The 21,327-nt window shown below is 44.9% G+C and overlaps 1 protein-coding gene across 1 annotated transcript in view; it reads left to right on the top strand.

The window, feature by feature from the left end:
• TNNI3K (TNNI3 interacting kinase) overlaps positions 1-21,327 on the top strand; it is a 2,589,932-nt gene that overhangs the window by 2,525,170 nt on the left and 43,435 nt on the right. The window contains exon 24 of the mRNA XM_069232439.1: positions 18,220-18,299. Coding sequence (XP_069088540.1) covers positions 18,220-18,299 — 80 coding nt within the window. The remainder of the gene's footprint in view (positions 1-18,219; positions 18,300-21,327) is intronic.

Raw genomic sequence — 21,327 nt, 5'->3', positions numbered from 1 at the left:
CCTTGGTGCAAGGGTGCCTGTGCTGTCCGCAGGATTGTTTTGTGCAAGATGAGGACACCTTACTGCACAGAAACAATCTATAGAGGCATTTTCCCCTTTCCATGCATGCTGCAGAATTCAGCACATGTTGAAAGAGGAAAAAACGAGGAGAAATAAAAATGTTTCTCCTCATTAAACCTGGCTTGGGAGGTGTAAGGTTTTGGCAAATCCTCAGGTTCACAGGCTCTCATAAATCTGGAGATGTGTCAAAATCCATGGGTGTTGCATAAGAAAACCCACTGCAACACAAATGGAACACCTCCCTGGTGCAGGGTTAGGGAACGCAGCTTCTTGTCCTGCCCTGTCTTACTCCAAATCTTTGAGGCCATTCAAAGCCATGCAAAGTGGATTTCAGTAGCCTCATACATATGATTTTGTAGTCTGCACTGCCCAAGCATAAAAAAACAGTGATGATCCCACCCCCAATGGGGCTCATACCTATACCCCCAGGTGTGAGCTGTGAATAGCTGTTTTGGAATTACACAAAAAAGTAATGTCATTACCAATGCCAATTGGTTAATCACATGTATACATCAATACTACTCCAACTGAAACAAGTGTACCTTTGCAGATTTCTTTTACTAGCAGAACAAATCCTTGTATAAAGTTGCAGGGCCCCACCTGCAGATAGGCTGGAGATGGTTGTGCGTGAAGCAGCAAAAAGTTTTGCTTTGGTTTGTTGGGGTGCACATGTAAACTCTGGTTTAACTGCATTATGTACTCACAGGTTAAATCTGCTCTGGGAAGTGTCTCTATGTTTAAAAAAATACAATATTGTATAGAATTTTAAAATGAGGTTTGTGTGTTGCACATTGGAATTATTGTCAGCAACAATGATTCAATGGAAGCAGTAAAATGTTCAATGGTTATACTTGTTGAAACTGAATTGAAATCGATATTCTTAGTAAATAATGTATAATGCTGAATCCTGAACTGCCACATTTTAACAGGTGATAGACAATATGAACAGGAGAGGGAGCTTATGCTAGAACCTGATTGCTAATACCCAAAACCTCTTTTTACCATGTTTCTGTGGATGCCTAGCAGCTGTGAATGCACAGGTCCTAGCCGTGGAGATGGCAATTGGTATTTAATTTTTCTTGTACAAAAGTCTGAAGAGACAGAACAGATTATCTTGGGCACTAGACATACAGATTAGAACATGATTCCATGTGCTATTTGAGCCTAAGGAGGGCTTGCAAGGGCCTGATGGCATGATCAGTTTTCCTGACTCCCAAAAGATTTCCTCCTGTAGTATTTCAAATTTAGCATTTCATATTTTTTTTGGAAGAGAGGCAGAAGTTGGGAAAGAACACCAGAACAGATAATGTCAGAAATTGGGTTGTTGGTTGAGGGTGGTGTGAGCCCTTCTCAAGCAACAGGAACAATCCTTGTCAGGGTCACAAAAGTCACCAAAGTAACCGTGCTTAACCCTGTGGTAGCTTTGCACAAAAGCAGGCAATCTTAACTTAGAGAAAATGTGTAAATTATTTATTAAAACATTTATGCAACACTCAAACAGTAATAAAGTGAAAACAAAACACAATAAAAATTCTACACCAATTTAGAACAAGAGAGTAAAATGTAATACATTATTTGACACACAAATGACAAAAATCCAATCAGTAGAGCCAGGGATATAACATTTCAAAGTATAAAGGTAAGTAAGTATAGCACCTAAAGCACCACTCATGGTAATCTGGTCATGCAAGACCAGTTGAAAGTCACAAATTTAGGCTGACGGAGATGGAGCATGGTATGGATACAGGGAGCAGGTTAGCCCTGTTGAATAGGTTACTTTAAAAAGTCCAGCACAAAGAGTTACGTTCACAGTGGAGGAGTCTGCAGGGAATAGGGAGAGCATTGTGGATGGTTGTCCGTGCAGCACAAAGAACAGGCCAGGCATCAAAGACAGTCATCGCTGTAGAGCAAAGATCTTGTTGAGCGTTGTGGACATTGTTGCTGGAGCTTCACATTGGTGGTCACCATGGGCTGTTGATGTTGCAGTGCAAAGTGCAGATCTTACATTGCAGGTTGTCTCTGAAGGTCACTGTAGCACAAAAAGTCAGGTCCAACAGAACTTCACGTTGACTGTCAGCACAGGGGCAAAAGTTTGGCTTGAGTGGGCCCTTTCATGGTCGAGAAGAGCCCAAAACGTCTACAGTTCTCATTTTCGTCCAGCAGGAGCTCAACTGATGCCACACCAAGGTTCTCAAGGTTCCAGGTCCTGGGTAGCCCCTTCTGGGGATCAGAAACTCACTCCAGCAGAGGCCAGCAGAGCCCAGGTAGGTCTAGTTGCAGGTCCATGCAGGTCCAGTCCAGCATGTCAGCTGGACATTTGCTGGTGGGTCTGAAACGTATTCTATCCTCGTGGCTCAGAACCGGTAGTGAGCTAAATAGCCCTTGGTGACAGACAGGTAGCCTGGGAGGAAGAAGGAAAGTTTAGTCTTCCTTCTCTGACAGCAGGGCAAGCCTCAGGTAGCAGGGTAGTCATTCCTCTGTAGTGTCCACAGGTTCAAGAGTGTCCAGAAGAGTGGGTCTAACACTCCTAGCTTTAAACCTGGTCCGTGCTTTGAAGTGCAAGAACCTACTGAATCCCCCCCCCCAAGAGGTGTCTGGAGTTTCCTGCCTCCCTGTCCTGGCTTCACTGGGTCTGAGGTTACAAAAGTCTATTGTGAAGTTCTTTGTGTGTGGGCTGAGGCAGCTCCTTCGAAGTGCAAGTGTAGTAGGTGACAGCCCTGTCCCTCCGATTAAGTGAGGATGACCCATCCTGCCAACACCCTGTCCCTATTTTGTGATACTGTCTGGGAGGAATGCACAAAGGGTAACTGCACCAAGTCATGTGACCCAGGAACAGGCTTTAGGCACAAAATGGTTGGGGCAAGGCAAAGCAAACTTTTTAAAAGTGGCACTTTCAGAATTGTGACCTACAGTCTGATTACGAGTCTGGCAGTCACTAAACTGCCACATTATGACCCTGGCGGTGTACCGCAGTCTCCATCAGGATCGGTGATCCCGATGCATTGACAGCGGGTGTAGGTCGCAATCAGTCAGGGCAGTGCTGCATGCAGAGTCTCTCTGCTGTTTACGCCCTGATTCTCCACCAGTGTTCTCTTGGCGGTTTCACTGCCATGGAAAGGCTGGTGGAGCATTAATCAATCAGTCTTTTTAGAGCATGCTATTCAACCGTATGGTCTCAAGGCACTGTGGGGTATGTTTCAGGGTTCAGTCGAAGAGCCAGGTCTTGAGGTCCTTCCTCAATTGAGGTAGCAATGCCAACATTTTGCTGCAAAGTAGGTGAACGATCTTTCTCCAGCCGAGGACTTCTTTTTGCGGGGTGCAGTGGCGAGCAGGTGCTGGGAGGAGTGGAGAGGTCTGGCATGGCAGTAAAAAGTGATGTGGTGGTTGAGGTAGCTGGGTCCAAGGTTGCGGAGGGCCCTGTAGGCATGTACAAGGATCTTGAAGTTGATCCTCTTCTCGACGGGGAGCCAGTAGAGATCTCTCAGGTGTCCTGTGATGTGTTCTCAGCGGGGGTTTCAGGATGAGTCTGGTGGAGGCATTCTGGATTTGTTGTAGCTTGCTCAGGTTCTTCTTGGTGGTTCCGGCATAGAGGGAATTGCCGCGTGCCACGGTTTTGGGGCAATCACTAGAAATCCATCTGAATATCTTCCGTAAGAGTCTGAGGGTGTGAAACAGGCGACAGAGTTAACCTGTCTTGTCAAGGATGACACTGAGGTTCCGTATGTGGTCTCTGGGGGAGGGGCTGGCAAGTGTTGAGGGCCACCAAGAGTCATCCCAGGCTGAGGAGAAGGGTCCCAGAATGAGGATCTCAGTCTTGTCAGAGTTCAGCTTAAGAAAGTTCTCCTTCATCCAGGCGGTGACTGCTTTCATTACCATCTCAGAAGTTCTTCTTGGGTGTTGAGGGTTTTTCAGTCAAGGAAATGATCAGCTGGGTGTCATCAGCGTAGGAGATGATATTCAGTCCGTAGTTCCTGACAATTGGGGTGAGCGGGCCATGTAGCTGTTGAACCGTGTGGGACTCAATGCGGATCCTTGGGGTACTCCACAGGTGATCTCTGTAGGTGGGAGTCTGACTCTGTGTTCTGCCTGTCAGGAATGAGTGTATCTATAGAAGGGCCTTGCCGTGTATGTCTGCTGTGTGGAGTCTGGTTCATAGGGTGCAGTGGGACACTGTATCGAAGGAGGATGATAGGTCTAGTAGGATGAGGGCTGCTGTTTGGCGGCAGTCAAGGAGAAAGCGGATGTCATCTGTGGTGCTAAGCAGGTCGGTCTTGGTGCTGTGATTAGTTCTGAATCCTGATTGGGAGATGTCCTCGATGTTGTTGTCCTTGATGTGTTGGCGGAGCTGATTAGTGATTGCTTTTTGAGTGGCCTTGGCTGGGAAAGGCATCAGCGAGATGGGTTGGTAATTCTTGAGATCTGTTAGCTCTGGTATGGGTTTCTACAAGAGCAGGCGTGTCTCTGCCTGCTTCCAGTCCTCAGAGAAGGTGGCCGACTCTAGGTAGCGGTTGATGGTCTTGCGGAGCTCAGGTGAGATCAAGGCACTTGCCTTGTTGAATATATAGTGGGTGCAAGGGTCGTGGGGGCTCCAGAGTGGATGCTGCTCATGATGGAGTGAGTCTCGTCCATCATGAGTGGGGTCCAGATGTGCAGGAACAGTGGGGGTTCTGTGGATACAGGTTGAGGCATTGTTGGTGAGTTCAGAGAGTCTTGGAGTCCAAAGCTGTCGTAGATATCCTTAATTTTCTGATAAGAAGGCGGCTATTCTGTCGCAGAGGTCCTGGGATGGAGCAAAGTTAGTGGCCTCAGCTTGTGGTTTGGTGAATTCCTTGATGACGTCAAAAAGTTATTTTATGTTGTGAGTAGTGGCATTGGTCCAACAGGGCAGTTTTCCTGGTAGATCTGATGAGGCTATGGTGGGATCTTGTGGTTGATTGAGGGCTGCAAGGTCCTCCGGAGATTTGATGTTCCTCCATTTCTTTTCCAGTTTCCTGCAGGTTTGCTTCGATTCCTGGAGTGCGGGGATGAACCAGCTGGCTTTCTTGGTGGTATGTTTCCCTGTGGTCATTTGGAGTGGAGCTAGGGTTTGGTGCAATCAGTGATCCATTGGCAGAGGTTGCATGCTGAGGTGTTGGCAGCTGTTGAGTTGGGGGCAGCGAGTTGCTGAGGGTGTTCATGAGTTGCTCCTCTGTGGTCTGATTTCATTTTCTTTGGGGGAGTGAGTGGTGTAGGTGTGAGCTGTAGGTGTGGTTATGAAAAAATGGATGCAGTGGTGGTCAGTCCAGTGTAGCGGTGTTGTCGTCGATGGTAATGTTGCTGCTGGCGGAGAAGATGGGGTTGAGTGTGTGTCTGGCAATATGTGTTTGTGAGGTGACCAATTACTTGAGACCAATTGTGTCAAGGTTCTCAAGTATCAATGAGGTTTTGTGGTCATTGTGGTCTTCGATGTGGAAGTTTAGGTCTCGGAGGGGTATGTAGTTAGTGGAGGCGAGTGCGTGGGGGGCTATGAGGTTGACCATGGAGTCGCTAAAAGCTGGGCATGGGCAGCGTGGTCTGTAGATGAGGGTGCCATGGATGGTGGTCTTTGGGATGACATGCACTTGGAAGTGGAGGTGCTCCATGAGTGGGAATTATTCCTCTGTGTTGATTGATAGGTGGAGGGTGGTCTTGTAGATGATGGCTAGTCCACTGCCTCAACTGGAAGGTCGGTCCTTGCAGAGCAGTTTGTAGTCGCTGGGGATGGCAATGGTGATGTCTGGTCCAGATACATGTCTCAGTGAGGAAGGCAATGTCTAGGCGTATGAAGTCTATCAGGCCCCAAAGTTCCACGGTGTGTTTGTGTAGGGGGCAGATGTTGAGTAGGATGCACTTGAGGTGGCCTGGAGGGTTTTGTGACAGTTCTGCGTGGGGGGGACTGGTGTTTGGAGTGTGGAAAAAGTGCAGTGGCAGGTAAAAGGTCCGTGGGTGCCCCTGAGGGAAGCAAGGTGGCAGATGGTCGAACGTCCTGGGTTCAGTGAGTGGAGGTTTTCAGTGTCATATCGGTGGATGGTCCAAGAGCCAGGGTCTGTGGCACTGGACGTGGTCCAGGTGTGAATGGGCTTGCCTCTGGGGTGTCATCGGCACGGCCGTGCAGTGGCCACCCTTAAGAAAGGGAGTGAGGGACTGGTAAGCTAGGAGGCGGGAGAGTGGGAAAGCCCTTCGAGGGCAGGGGGTGGGGCCGCAGGAGCATCAGTGGCAGGGAGTGCAAAGCACGGGAGTGGGAAGAAGGCACATCAGAGAGAGCAGAAAAGCAAATAAAAGAGTAGAAACAGCAAAACAGCAAAAAAGAGGAAAAAGAGAAAAGACAGACAGACCAGCCACACACAGATGGCCACTAGGCCACCAGGGATGAGGCACAGGTGGGTGACTGCAGGTGGAGGTGGGCCTCGAACACAAAGCCAGCAGACTTTGTCATGCACACCAGCGGCAGCAGCAATGGCCACCAGAAAGAAGCGATGGATCCTGCCCAAAAAGGTCAGTGAAGTTGCCCCTCACTCCGCAGCAGCCACCCTCAAGAAGGGGAGGGAGGGGTGGGATTGGTCAGCTGGGAGGTGTGAGGGTGGGAAAGTGCTTTGAGGGTGGGGGGTGTGGCTGCAGGGGCAGCAACGGCAGGGATCAGGAAGCGTGGGAGTTGGAAGAAAGCAAAACAGAGAGAGCAGAAAAGCAGATAAAGGAGTATAAAGAGCAAAACAGAAAAAAGAGCATAAAAGAAGAAAAACAAGAAAAATAGAAAAGACAGACAGACCAGACAGGCACAGATGGCCATTAGGCCACCAGGGATGAGGCACAGGCTCTATCAGGCACACCAGCAGCGGCAGCAGTAGCCACGTAGGAGGGAGCGACGAATGCTGGCCAAAAAAGTGCAGGGGGGCCCTGCATTGCATGGCCCATGCACTTGGCGGATAGCCAGCATTGCTGTGACAATGTGGCCTCCACTTTCCTGCTGGGCTGACAGGCAGACTCCTTGGTTTCCAGCAGGAAAGTTGGAATGGGCCTGGCGGGGAGGTAGCAGTAAGGTGATAACCTCCCCATCGGAAGTTCAGCGGACGGGTAATTCTGTCTGCTGAACTCACAATCAGGCCCTTAAAAGCTGACTATTCCATTAAATAGTGTTTCAAATTATAATTCATTTGAGTGTAGAAAGTTATAACTCATCTAATGTATAAGGTTACCCAATGTTATCCTACGGGAAAGGTAGGCTTCACAGTACTAAAAAACGAGTGTGGGGGTTTTCACTACCAGAACATGTAAAATATAGAGTTACACGTCCCACTTTTTAATGCACTTCACCCTGCTCCATGGGTTGTTTAGGGCCTGCCCTACGGGTGACATATTTGTATATATATGTTAAAAGTAAGGTTTAGGTCTGGCAAAATGTTTATTTTGCCAAATCAAATTGGCAGTTTCAAATTTTATAAATGTTGCAGTGGCAGGTCCACTAGTAACATTTACTTTAAGGCCCTGGGTACATTGCATACCACCTTACTAGGGACTTATAAGTACATTTAAGATGTCAATCAGATGTAAGCCAATTTTACCATGTTTTAGGAAGAGAGTCCAAGCACTTTAGCACTGGTTAGCAGTAGTAAAGTGTTTAGAGTCGTAACACCATCAAAAGATAATTTAGCAGAACAGGAGGGATGAAAACCATGAAAACCTAATTCAGCAAAACAGGAGGGATGAAGGCAAAAGGTTTGGGATGATCTTGCAAAGAGGGTCATGTCCAACAGACAGCATTAACCCTAGTTATGTCTTCACTGGTTAAAAGCGCTTGCTTCATAAGTATGGTGGGTGTGAGATGCTGCAGTATTCTAAGATCAGACAAGAGAGTATCAAGATTTGAAACCACCACTATGCGAGGATGCTCCTGGAACAGAACTGTGTAGGCACATACAATATTACACAGTGTGTCTGTGCAGAGATTGGGGCTTCACATAACCTACGATATAGTGTCCTTATATAGTGCGTACAGGGGCATTCCCCAACCCACATGCAGAACTGCACATCTGATGTAATACACCACCGCCAACCTGATAGTATTAACTATCTTTTCTATCCAACCTTAATTACAAGGTCAAATTACAGTCATCTAAAGACTTTCTCCTTTAAATATGTTTTTAATGAACAAGTGTGCATAAGGACTGTCGTTGCAATATATGCACTTTCAAATATGCTACAGCTATTGATATGCTGTGCTTCCCAATTAACCATATAAAAAAATTTATCATTATTATTATTATTTGATTTAATAAGTATAAAACTATAGGCTATTGACAGTGTAAATAAAATGGAGGGGCTTGAAGTGTAATTTACATTACTTGGATGAACCAAATATTTGCCACCACCCACCTATTTAAGGTCTTCTGTGGCTGAGGTGGGCCTTTTCTCAGGAAAGATCTCCTATAGCCTAATGGGTCTTTTTGTTTAACAGAAACAAGCAGGCCTTTGTTTCTGTAAAACAAAAAGCAAAAGCCCCTGTTTACCAAATTCTCACAAAGCGCAGCATCCAAAAATACTGTGCTGTGCTGCTTGAGAAGGAGAGGGAAGGAGAGAGCCATATTTGCAGATATATGACACTCTCTTCCCCTCTCCATAGCACTGTTGCACAATCAGGCAGACGTGCGATACACACTCACCTTTTCATCATAGTGCAAGGGTGTCTGCTTGAATCTAGCATAGGTTTTCTACTGGAAAGGTACCCTTCCAGTAAAAACTAGCATGCTTAGACTAACTTTAAAACTCTTCCCACTTTGTATGTGTGCTGTACACTGCCGCACACATGGAACGTCAGAAAAGAAAGGAGTAAAAAAGGATTTCTCCTTACTACCACCTAATTGAAATGGGGGTTACTTTTTGACAGAAAATCCTGTTTTATTATTTTAGTAGATAGCGTTTTCTGTTAAAACACCCATGCCCCACCCATGGAATGCCCCATCCATGGAATGCCCCTTTTGTGCTAAGTATGCGCTACATTACTTCCAAGGGAATTTCTAGTGCAAAACAGGCTTTTCCTGGAAAGTAAATTGGGGAAAAAAAGATTATAGGTCGTTTTCCATCACTTTTGTGACACAAGCATGGCGCAAAATCTTATTATATATACCTTGCCTCCCTGTACTGAGTAGGACACAAAATGCATTAATTATTCCTGGACCAGCTGCCCTGTTGAGGTTTTCTTCATTCTTTATGGGTCCAAATATTTAATTTCCTTCTCCAAAGCATCTGAATATCAGTACCCTTTCGAACTGTTTAGCCGTGAGACTGTAATGCATCTGCTAGTTGTTTTTTTAAATAACTTTATTTAGTTGATCATTTCTATTGTTTGAATTTGGTTTCCTTTGTGCTTGCAGCAAGTACTTCGGTCGTTCTCAAATAAACTAAGGTTATGATTACTGCAACCGATTCCAGTTGACGTTTTTAAGAGCATGAACATGTTGGAACCGTGCCTAATTGTGTATTCTATCTAAAAGCTTTGCAAGGTCAATGCATACATTAGATTGTAAGTAGCATTTAATAAAAACTTCATATGCACAATATTCACATTTATTTTTTATGGATCATTTACAGCAACAGAATATTTATTGCACATATGGTCTGGTGAATAAATCCTGAGCAAGTTTGCTAAAAGGATCCAGATACATTTGTATTTGACCAACAGAATAAATGACATTGGTAGTAATGGACTTACTTGCTAAAAGAGATGGGATAACTATGCAGGGTGGTTTGTTTTGAGGGGCGCCAGCCAGTGTGCTTGTAAAGTGTACTTGAAGTCTACCAGTCCAGACTTTTTCTGGAACATTAAAAAAAGGCTATTAGTCTATCGCTACCCAGTCCTGCACCTCTGAAAGAGACCAGAAAGCCAACACTTAAGACCACCAGCCTTGCAGTAGCGGTAAGGACCGATGCTGCTGTGGCCAGAGTTCCGCTTTCCCTGTCAGGATCGGTGATCCCGACGGGTTGATGGCGGGAGGAGGTTGCAATCCGCAAGGACAGTGCTGCATGCACCGCTGCCCTTCAGATTACGACCTTGTTCTCTGGCAGCCTTTTCATTATGGTGAAAAGGCTTTTGGAGAACAAGTGCATGGGACCACAGTGGGGCCCTTGCACTGCCCATGCACTTTGTATGGGCAGTACAGGGGTCTCCCTGCCCAGTACTCTCGCAATCTTCACTGTCTGCTGTGCAGATAGTGAACATTGCAATGGTACTGATGCACCCTGCAGGCGACAGCATTGCTGCCGGCTCGATTTTGAGCCTGATACATTGCTGCTGCCTTTTTCCCGCTAGGCTGATGGGCAGAAACCTCGGTTTTTGCCTGTCAGCCTAGAAGGAAACTCCTAATAGGTCCGGCAGGGTGGCCGCTACTACGGCAGCAGCCACCCTGTCAGGAGTTTGGCAAACAGGTTATCCTGTCCGTCAAACTCATAATTAGGCCCTTAATCATTCCATATGGAACAAGGTGTTGCGCCGCCGCGGCCGCGAGCACAGGCCGCCGCGGCACAGCACAAAGGGGCTGCAGCGGGCCGCGGTCGGACCGCGGGGGAAGCCGTGGCTCGGGTCAGGGGTCGCGGCACTCGCCGTGCTCCTTTTCTCCGGCCGCGGATTCCTGGATACACGCGGCAGGGCCAGAGGACCCAAATTGGGTCACGGTCCTTGCCGCGAGGGCAGCGTTTGCCACGCTTAGGCGCACACATGAATTAAACATGGGAATTCTGGGTATCACTCTTTCCACCACTTACCGGTCACAACAGGCAAAAGCCGGGTACCTGCACATGATAGTGCTTTTATGCAGGCCTTTTCCCTTTCCCAGCATACTACCCACTTCCTCTCTTCCCAGCATGCATTCTTTCTTATTGTTGGACGCATGTTCTTTATTCAATGTTATACTCTTTTCCCCAATCCAAGATGGTGGTGTTTCTACTTCCTGTTTCCTACTTCCTGTCTAGGGGTGTATAAGGGGAATTCAGCTGCTTGTTCATTGCGTTGCAACACTCCTTTGGTGGTAGTCACGCTCCGGCTGGTTTCTTCTTGTGAATCCAGTATTTCCTGACCTGTCTTCGTCTCCAGTCTTCCTGTACTCTGGGATCCTCAGTTCTAACGCCCTTGTGCCCTCCTTCTGTTTCAGGGAGTTCCTGTTGGAGGTTTTTTACCTATTGGGGTTTTTCCTCTGGGACTCCTTCTGGAGGGCACGGACTGTAGTGGCTTGCTATTGTCAAACAGCACCGTGGCTACCGGAAGGGGTCGCCCCTACCTCGGCCAGAGCAGAACCTGCCGTAAGCGGGGTCGTTCCCCAACTCTCATCAACTTCGACGGTAAGCCCAGTGAAAACCGTGACACAAGGTTCTTGTTAAACTTACTGCAACAACTTACACCTGAAACTTCCATGTTGTAGGCCAGATATAACGATAAGCATAGAAGATGCATTACAAAACGTTGTAAATAAGTTAAATATGTAATGATGTTAACACATTTTCATTGCACTTCCCTTAAGCGTTTGACTGACTTTGCCATACGAATGCCCACTAGTTCACACTAAGACCTAAACTATGTCTTGGCACCATACACATAACTGCATACTCTGCAAGTGTATATTGATGTATGTCTGTGTGTTTAAGACGCAGTGAATCAGATGTACACTCTGCATGCATAGGTTATGATTTTTTCTCAGACAAAAAAAAGACTTACAATTTGTAGGTACTACAGGACCTTTAGCTACAATGATGGTCAGAGTTTTCCTGTTACAAATGAGGGTCCCCACAGTCGACCTTAATGGTGCTAGAGAGGGCCAAATGAAGTATCTTTCATATCCATTTATTGCAACCCAAAATAGAGGATGGCAAATTAATCAACATTTGGTGTTACATTGTATATTGTTCAAAATTCTATTATTTGCTATAACATAGGATTATATCCCCCAGCTGGGGCCCATAGGGTAAATGACAAAAATATTAAAATGATGTGCAACATGACGATCTTGTCATAAAGCAGTCCTTCCAAAAATATACAGCGACAAAATATAGAAGGTAAGGATATTGTTGTTTCATGTATAAATATAGAAGGTAAGAATATTGTTGTTTTATATCCCTGTCTATAGTATTGTTTACTTTTATACACTTACAACAAATATTGTTTTCATTAGCTTAATATGTATTAGCTATTGTGTTTTAGGTGATACTAATGTTAATATAATTGTTTTTTCATTTTTAAAAATATAGGGCCTAATATTATGATCTCTGTGGCATTGCCGCGAGACCGTCAATACGGCGGGGGTGAGTCTGCCATCAAGTCAGTGGCCTCACCCTTGTTGTATTATGATGTTTCCACTGGGCTGACCAGTGGAAACATCGCAATTATGATGTTTCCACCAGTAACCCGGTGTAAACTGTGCAGCCAATGCCATCGCTCACAGTACCCTAAGAATGTGCACTGTTTGCATAGCCGACAGTGCGCATTCTAAGGGTGCTGGCAGGGGGGCCCCTGCACTGCCCACAACATGGTTGTATGCAGTGCTGGGGAACTCCTCAGGCCTCCAGCACTGGCTTTCTGCTAGCCTTTCCTTGGCTGTAAAAACACCATGGAAAGGCTGGCGGAAAGTGGAGTTGTGATCAACACGGCGTTGCCAAACTCAGCACCGTCATGGCTGACCACTACCCTGACTGTGCCAGCCTATCAGGATTGCTGATTCCAGCAGAGACAGCAGACTCCTGGTAGTCTTACCACCGGGATCATAACGAAGTAACAACGCTTGAAGTGTTTTTTTCATGTTTATTTTAGAAATATGCTGATATGTCTTTAAAAGTGACAACATTGTTTCCACTTTGTGTGCTCTGACGAAGACCATGTAGGTCGATATGCAGGAGCCTAATTAAAATTTGTAACATCATCCTGGAGTGCAGGCGCTTTCTGGAGTGTATAACGAAGGAGTTTTACTTTATATATACAGATAGATAGATAGATAGATAGATAGATAGATAGATAGATAGATAGATAGATAGATAGATAGATAATTAGATACATACATACAATTTTTGCATTATATTAAGTATATTAAAAACTTGAAAATAAAAATGTATATATATATAGATTTAGGTTTTTTAACATATTTAATTTAATGTATTTTAAGAATTGCTTAATTATTGTTTATAGGTTTCTTAAAGTTTGTGTGTGTGTGTGTGTGTATATTATTTTGTTCATATAAACTATTAAACCTACTTAATTTTTATTTTTATTTTATCATTCATTTTATAGTTTGATAGATCAAATAAATTATGTTTAAACTTATAAAACTACATACATTAACCTTTCCATGTTCAATCTGATATTCTGTTTCACAATAATTTTGACACAATATTTCAGTAGTTTTCATACAAAGTATGTAAATCTGATATTTTGTAGTTTTCTTCACACAATATTCTTGTGTCACAATGCTGTTGACTGTCCATACAAGTTGTTAAAGATCCTCTACCCAAGTTATAGGTCTGAACTACAGAGGAGGGCCTATAACTAGGGAGACAGCCTTGAACGAGTGGTATGGACAAAGGCTGGTTGTGTACAATGCTGTTAGAACATTCCACTCACTGAGTAAAATGTTCTTAACAAAACAATATTCAGTGTTCAGCAAAGGAGGCATATAAGTTTGTGCTTGGGAGTTTACTTGAACATAGATTTCTTAATTTGCAAATGAGTTACTTGTAATATCTTAATATTGTACGACAGGTAGTAATATATCCCATATTTTGGGAGCTTGCAATCCATGTACATACGCCCATCTCTAATTTCCTCATTATTAAATGGTGACATCTCTTGTCACCTGCAATAAATAAATGATGTAGCAACGTAACTGTACTGTTATTGTAGTTGACTTCTGACATCTGAATGTCAGCCACCGCAGCCAGTACCAAGGATGAAAGGAAATATCACTCCAGCTGCACTTCAAGCAAGGACAATTGAAACTGGCTTTTTCTTCTTCTGATATGTGTTTCTTAAAAGAAAAAGTGATAAGTACAAAGGAAATATTTATGGGCACATGTTTATTTCTTCCCATGATATAAGTCATTAATGGAAAGATTGCCTCACAGCGTGTCACTAGGCAATCACAGCATTTTGTATCTGATTTAGATTTTGTGCAAGAAATACCGTGTTCTGGAGTGTTTTATTTCTCAGTAGAGTGTCTGTTTTTGTTGTTTATGTCTGCACTGAACTTGAAAAACCAAGACACCAAGGCCCATATTTATACTTTTTGACGCTAAACTGCGCTAACGCAGTTTAGCGTCAAAAAATTTAGCGCCGTCTAACGCCATTCTGAAGCGCCATGCGGGCGCCGTATTTATGGAATGCCGTTAGCCGGCGCTAGCAGACCGGCGCTGCCTGGTGTGCGTGGAAAAAAACCAGGTAGACCAGGCAGCGCCGGCGTAGGGGGGAAATAGCGTTAGGGCGTCTTAAAATGGGGCAAGTCAGGTTGAGGCAAAAAAATCGCCTCAACCCGATTTGCGCCATTTTTTTCGACGCCCAGATGCCATTTAAATGACTCCTGTCTTAGTAAAGACAGGAGTCATGCCCCCTTGCCCAATGGCCATGCCCAGGGGACTTATGTCCCCTGGGCATGGCCATTGGGCATAGTGGCATGTAGGGGGGCACAAATAAGGCCCCCCTATGCCACCAAAAAAAAATTAAAAAAATAAAAAATTATACTTACCTGAACTTACCTGAATGTCCCTGGGGTGGGTCCCTCCATCCTTGGGGGTCCTCCTGGGGTGGGCAAGGGTGGCAGGGGGGGTCCCTGGGGGCATGGGAGGGCACCTGTGGGCTCATTTTGAGCCCACAGGCCCCTTAACGCCTATCCTGACCCAGGCGTTAAAAAGTGGCGCAAATGCGGGGTTTTTTGACCCGACCACTCCCGGGCGTTATTTTTGCCCGGGAGTATAAATACGACGCATTTGCGTCGCCGTCATTTTTTTAGACGGGAACGCCTTCCTTGCATCTCATTAACGCAAGGAAGGTGTTCACGCAAAAAAATGACGCTATTTGCCCATACTTTGGCGCTAGATGCGTCTAACGCCAAAGTACAAATATGGCGTTAGTTTTGCGCCGAATTTGCGTCGAAAAAAACGACGCTAATTCGGCGCAAACGGAGTATAAATACGGGCCCAAGGATGTAAGTGGCTTATAGAAAGTGCGACAGTGCAACCATGAAATATAAGAAACATATCATCTGCCATACATTAAAGGAATATTGCAAGTCATGTCAAATTTCCACCACCTTATTAAGGAATTCAGCCTTCAGCGTTGTTTCTGTATATAGCCACAACACTTGTTGGTGACTTGCAATATAAAAAATGTAAAGGACCCATTGATGTCAATATAAATAAATATAAATGTTACTATGTTATGTATGTCTTAGCAGATCCTTAACAATTGCTACTTTGCTCTTGAAGTACAAATGTCATGAGAAGGCACACAGCATGGTTTTTAAAGTTCACTGAACAGTGCTGTGTTTACAGATATCGCCTTATCACGGGGATATGTAAATTGTTTTTTGGGAGACACCTTACACCTGGTGTCCTGACTAGTAGTTAAACTAAGAAGAGATTGGAGATGCTTGAAAACATAGGATGAAGAGATTTTGTCTTATGATTGGGATACATTGTCTGCATCCTTGAATACACTTTGAATCTGTTATCCGTACTAAGAGTTAAATCAACAAAAAATTGGAAATGCTTGGAAATAGAAGTTGAAGGTATATGAAAATATTTTAACTCGGAAATTGGGAAACCAATTATGAAAAGGTTGTGAAAATTAGCATAACCTTTCTTGAGATTATAATTAGCCATGCCGAAGTGGTGAAATTCTAGGCACAAACAACATGTGTGGACTCTCCTTTTACAATTTTGTGGACACTGAATCGAACACAAGTAGAAACAGGTGGGTTTGAGTCAATACATGGTCACTGGTGGTACATAACAGTGTAACTTTAGTCTCCCTCACACAACCCTTATTGAGGATAGCTGTTGTCATGTGAAAGCGGATTTTTATTGTCACCTAGTAATTCATTGAAACGCACAGCATGTTGACAGAACCCACACAAAATAGCATGACCCTCACTGAGGTTGTCCAACCTCTGTTAGATTCAAAGCACATGTCAAGGCAAGCTCAAGTGATGTTGTGGGGGACACCACATTAGTACATGCTAGAAACTATAATCAAACCCTTCAGTGCTTCCTGTGTTGCCTAGACCTTAACGCCACACCATGGTGTACTATCAGTGTAGTTCTCCTGTGAGGCCTTGCGTGTTCGGCTTTGCAGTTCATATAAAGACCTTGTAACCACCATTGTAAGATTAAGACATAAACACCTAAGAAAACCAGATACATACATACAAGCAGCCCATTTATGGACACAGGTCCTTGACACACCACAAAAACACAATTGTGCATGTTGTGAAAGTTGCTCACAGGGCAGTCGCTCCTTTTCCCAGGCTGAGCCCTACTCAGAAGTAGGGATGGGCATACCTTGAGTAGGTCCATGAAGCATAATCACACAGAAATACCAAAGAATTCTGCACAAGTATACAGAATTACGTGAGAAGAGTCATTTCCCAATTATTTTCTTAGTGCAAAAATGCACCCTCACACCCACAATGGACATGATGATGCATTTCATGCTAAGAAATAGTGCTAAATGCAACAGAACACGAATAGCAAATGTGCTCTCTCTATAGGATTTCCCCTCCAAATTACTCTTAATTATGCAAGCAGGCGTAATTGCGTTATTAATGGTGTCAAAGAAAAATGCAGTATTACAAAAATTACTCCAATTACTCTAACCAAATTGAAATTCGAACCATGTATACTCAGAAGGATGAAGTTCTCTTCTTGTTCAAAGCTATGTATTCGTTTACAGACAGGAAGATATTTGCAGACAGGTACATACAGAATACCACTTTAACCGTGTCATTGATCTCTGAAATAGCTACCAAAATTTGCCATTATGTAAAATGTATGAACCTGAATATTGTTTCATTGCCTTTTTGAAACAAATGTCGAAACTTCAAAAATGACTTGCATTCTTTCTTAAGATGAAAACAACCAAACAACTAACATCAGGATGAAAGAGGAGGCAGATGGTAGCCAGTCACGTCCCTGGTTCTTCCCTTCCTGTTAGAAATGGTAATAGCTTGAGGAACCATCAAAAACATTCAAACAAGAAAGGGTCTTTTTCCCGTTCAGTTACATAATCCCGTGAATGTTGAAAGCAGTGAAAAGCATTTGTCTTATATTGTTACTGTATGTTCAAGCTCCTTTGAAGATACTACACATGTCATAAAGCTACTAATGCTGAAAAAATAAAATGCAGTTTTGAACATCCCTTCAAAGCACTCGAATTCTGCCGTGCAACTAGTCTATAACATTGCAGAGCTCACCTTACCTGCCATGAGACAGCAGCTGGCATCAGAAAATATGAGAAGGCCGCATGCCTGCAGAATCTCTCGGGCTAGTGTGAAACGTTAGTACAAATGTCACTTTCCGCGATAATTAGTTATGAAACCATCATTCACTGCTGTTCCGTCCCTGCTGCTCCTTCTATTAAAATACCTGTGGAATAAATCGAGTGAGGAGAATTAGCTGTATTAGGCCGTCCTTGGTTTTCTGTCTGCTGTGATGCCACCTGAGAAGGCTGCATTAGCACAGTTGACGTGACACCTGCCTAGAGACCATATGTAAACATCCGACCGGTCAGGCGCAGCTTTATTGGTGGGGGAGGGGTTCATGTGTAACGGTCTTGATCAGAATGACTCATTTTTCGAAAGCAGATACGCTGTTACTGTTTAAACATTCATGCCATGTGCTTATTGGGTTACTGTCTAAAGTTCGTAAAAGGTACGTGCCCCAAAACAATTTCCTGGCACTTTGAAAATGTACTTTGTGTGGCGTGAAATACTGTGTCAAACCAGTCTCCCATCATGTTTGAGCTGTGGCAACATTATGCTGTGTTATTAGCAAATGCAACTGTAAAATGCTGCATTTGCCAGTCGTTTGCAGGAAGTATTTGTAAGGCAACTGAGAATACCTTTAGGTGTTTGTCACACCTGCATGTGTAATAATATGAAACTCTTCTATGTTTTACAGTAACGAGCCACATACCTCACATGGCCTTTCTTTGGAAGACATGAGACGAAGCTTCCAGTATTCGCCAGTAGACAAAAATGGTCAGTATCTGCACAGTTTTGCCAATTGTTTATGATAGTACTCTAACTGTCACTGTTTGCTCAACTTCTGAAATTTTAAATTAGCCAAGAAATGTAACTTTTGAAATGTCAAATTAGCCAATAAATGTAACACAACCAATGTTCAAATAGCTATGTAATCTGGCACTTGTGTAGCACACCATTGTCACAGGCGGGGCATCACCTTGTAGTTGCCCTATCCAGCAGCAAATGCAGGCTGGAATCTGCATATAGTTGTTAAGGTACATGGTGGATGGGTGCCTTCTTGGCTGCGTAACATCATATAATGAACCTTACAATTCACTTTTTTGTGTTGCAATCTTTCACTGAATGAATAAAACCACAATTCAAAACAACTGTGCGATACAAGGTAAAGCATAGTGGCAAAGTCCAAAAGGGACTACAGGTGGAGGAGGGAGGGGTGAAGAGAGGAGTGGGGGGAGAACAAAAAAGGGGGAAATAAACAGTTCACATTGAAGTGCAAAATATAAACCAATGCGGGAGTATGAGAACGCGAAGATCCTGTCGTGAATAAAGATCCAGGGGAGGGCAGTGTTCTAATGAGGTAGGGAGAAGGGGATTTAGGTGCGGCAGGTAGGGATGAAGGGTAAGAATGGTGAGCAATAGTCAAAGGTATAAGGTGTCAGTGGGGGTGGAGAAAAATGAGCATAGACGGCCAAAGGGCAGACTAGGCGGAGACAAGGCCAGTGATTTATGGGTATGTGCGGGGGAAGCAAAAGGAGCAGGATAGGTATGAAAAAAGGGCAAAGCTGTCAGCGGCTGGGTGGGTCTGTAGGGAGGGAACGGTGGAGGAGGAATTAGGTTGGGGAAAGAGGAAGGGAAGGAGGTTAGGAGGGCACAGGGACAATGCAACTGGAGTGGAAAGAGGACTAAGGGGAGGAGGAGGGGTGAGAGGAACTGGGATACATGATGGAATGATGGAAAGTCAGGAAGGAAGGGGAGGGGATGGATGTGGGGAAAGGCGGATGGGGTATCAGGGTATTCACAATTTCTCTCATTATCTAGAAGATAGGAAGTGCCAGGCATGTCTTGAGCTTGGGACTGTCTTCGAAGAACGCCGCCCATGTCTGCATAAATAACGCCAACTGGTCTTGTAGGCCATAAATGACAATTTCATGGGCAGCAGTCTGGATCATTGCCACTGTCCATTCCTCTGAAGTTGGAGGGGTATGAGATCCCCAGTGAGGAAGAATGCAAATCTTGGCAGTTGAGAGGGCCGTCTGTGGAAGACAACGTTGTGGTCTGGATAAGTCCGGGAAGTTCCCTACTTTGTGGAGGAGGGTGAGAGTGCCGGAGAGAGGAGTCTGGAGAGTCACATAGACCTCTAGGGTATATCTGACCCCTGCCCAGAAAGGCTGAATCGAAGGGCATTCACAGAGGATATGCGCAAAGTTACAACGAGTGGCCGTGCACTGCTAGAAATTTGCATGCAGCAGGAGTCCTGCTCTATGAAGCTTTACCAGCATCCAGTGCCAATCATGCAGTGTCTTAAACAGGTAGAATTTCTGACGTGCTTCCAGTGTGCCCTTATCTAAAGCCTTCAGTATGTCCGGGCAGTCTTCTTCCTCAATTTCCAAATGAAGCCAAGATAGCTATTTAGTGTGGATACTGTTAAGAAGGGGGTTTGAGAAGAGGTGGTTAGTAAGGATTCCATAAAGACCCAACATCACTCCCTTAAAATGCCCCAGGTCATGAGATAGGACACCACAGGTGAAGGTTGCAGGTTCCAAGGGCCAGCTCTCATACAACAACGTAGACGGTAGCCATGGACCGCTGTACTTGTGGTAGTGGTGGAGAGGAGTAGTGCCTCGCTCTTGTCCTAGTTCACTCAGTAGCCTGACAATAGGGCAAAGCAGTCTATCATTTTTCAGTAAGGCCAGTAGGGAGCACTGCAGGTCCTCCAGTATAAGCACAAGATCATCGGCATGCAGGTAGAGTTTGGACTCTCCACCCGGAAGGGGTATCCCAGTGAGAAAGGGAAAGTTGTGGATGGTGGCTGCTAGAGGTTCTAGGGCCTGCCAAAATAGGAGGTGCGAAAGTAGGCCGCCTTGCCTCATTCCCCGCTGTATCAGGAAGGGCTCACCACAGTTAACTTGAGCCGTAGGATGTTCGTATAACAAGCAAACCTTGGCGATGAATGGATCTCCCAGTCCAAAGTTCTATAGGGTTGCAAACAGGTAGTCCCATTCTATGTGGCAAAGTCCTTTTCTGCATCTAGGGATAGGGCTATAGCCTCTAGCTTTCCAAAGGGCCAGGTACAGAGTGTGGAGATGATTTCTGGAGGTGCGTCTGTGAGAGGAGGCCTCTTTTTGCATGGTTAACCCCTGCTTTTTGCCTGATGTTGATGTGTCCTGGAAGTTGTATTGCCAAGGGTCCCTGTTAACCAGGTTCCCTGCGCAAGAACTCTTTCCCTAAATCTGTTGTGATGCTTGGCACAATTGGATACACTCTTACATATCACTGTAAGACCCCAGTAAATGGGTACCCCACTACCTAGAGCATGAGATAATATGAACAGGCCCCCGAGGGCAGCAGCACTGATTGTGCCACCCTCTAGGGTCCTACACCCAGTATTGCCATTGCAGGCTGAGTGTACTGGGGCAAACCTAAAAAGGCAAACTTGACATGGCTCACTCCCTGTGTGCCCTGCCTACCCTACACTGCATATCATATGGGCAAGTCACCCCTCTGTAAGGCCTTACAGCCCTAAGGCAGGGTGCACCATATTATATGTGCAGGCATAGTTGCATGAGCAATATGCCCCCACTGTGTCCTTGCCAAACCTGGAACATGGTGAGTGAACAGAGCAGCCATTTTAAGAACATGTACTGGACACTGGTCAAACATGAGTTCCCCAGGCAATCTACAAACCTGGGGGAGAGCCCTGGCTCTCTGGTTTGTAAAATAATGCCGTTCCTAGGTGGAATGAGCGAACACCCCCTCCCTCAGGAATATGCACTCTCTTGGCAGTGAGCTTCAAAGGACTACC

The sequence above is a fragment of the Pleurodeles waltl genome, chromosome 4_2 (assembly GCF_031143425.1).
Source record: "Pleurodeles waltl isolate 20211129_DDA chromosome 4_2, aPleWal1.hap1.20221129, whole genome shotgun sequence".
In the NCBI taxonomy this organism is placed as follows: domain Eukaryota; kingdom Metazoa; phylum Chordata; class Amphibia; order Caudata; family Salamandridae; genus Pleurodeles; species Pleurodeles waltl.
The sequence above is the reverse complement of the archived record's forward strand: the minus strand, read 5'-3'. Positions and strand labels throughout refer to the sequence as shown.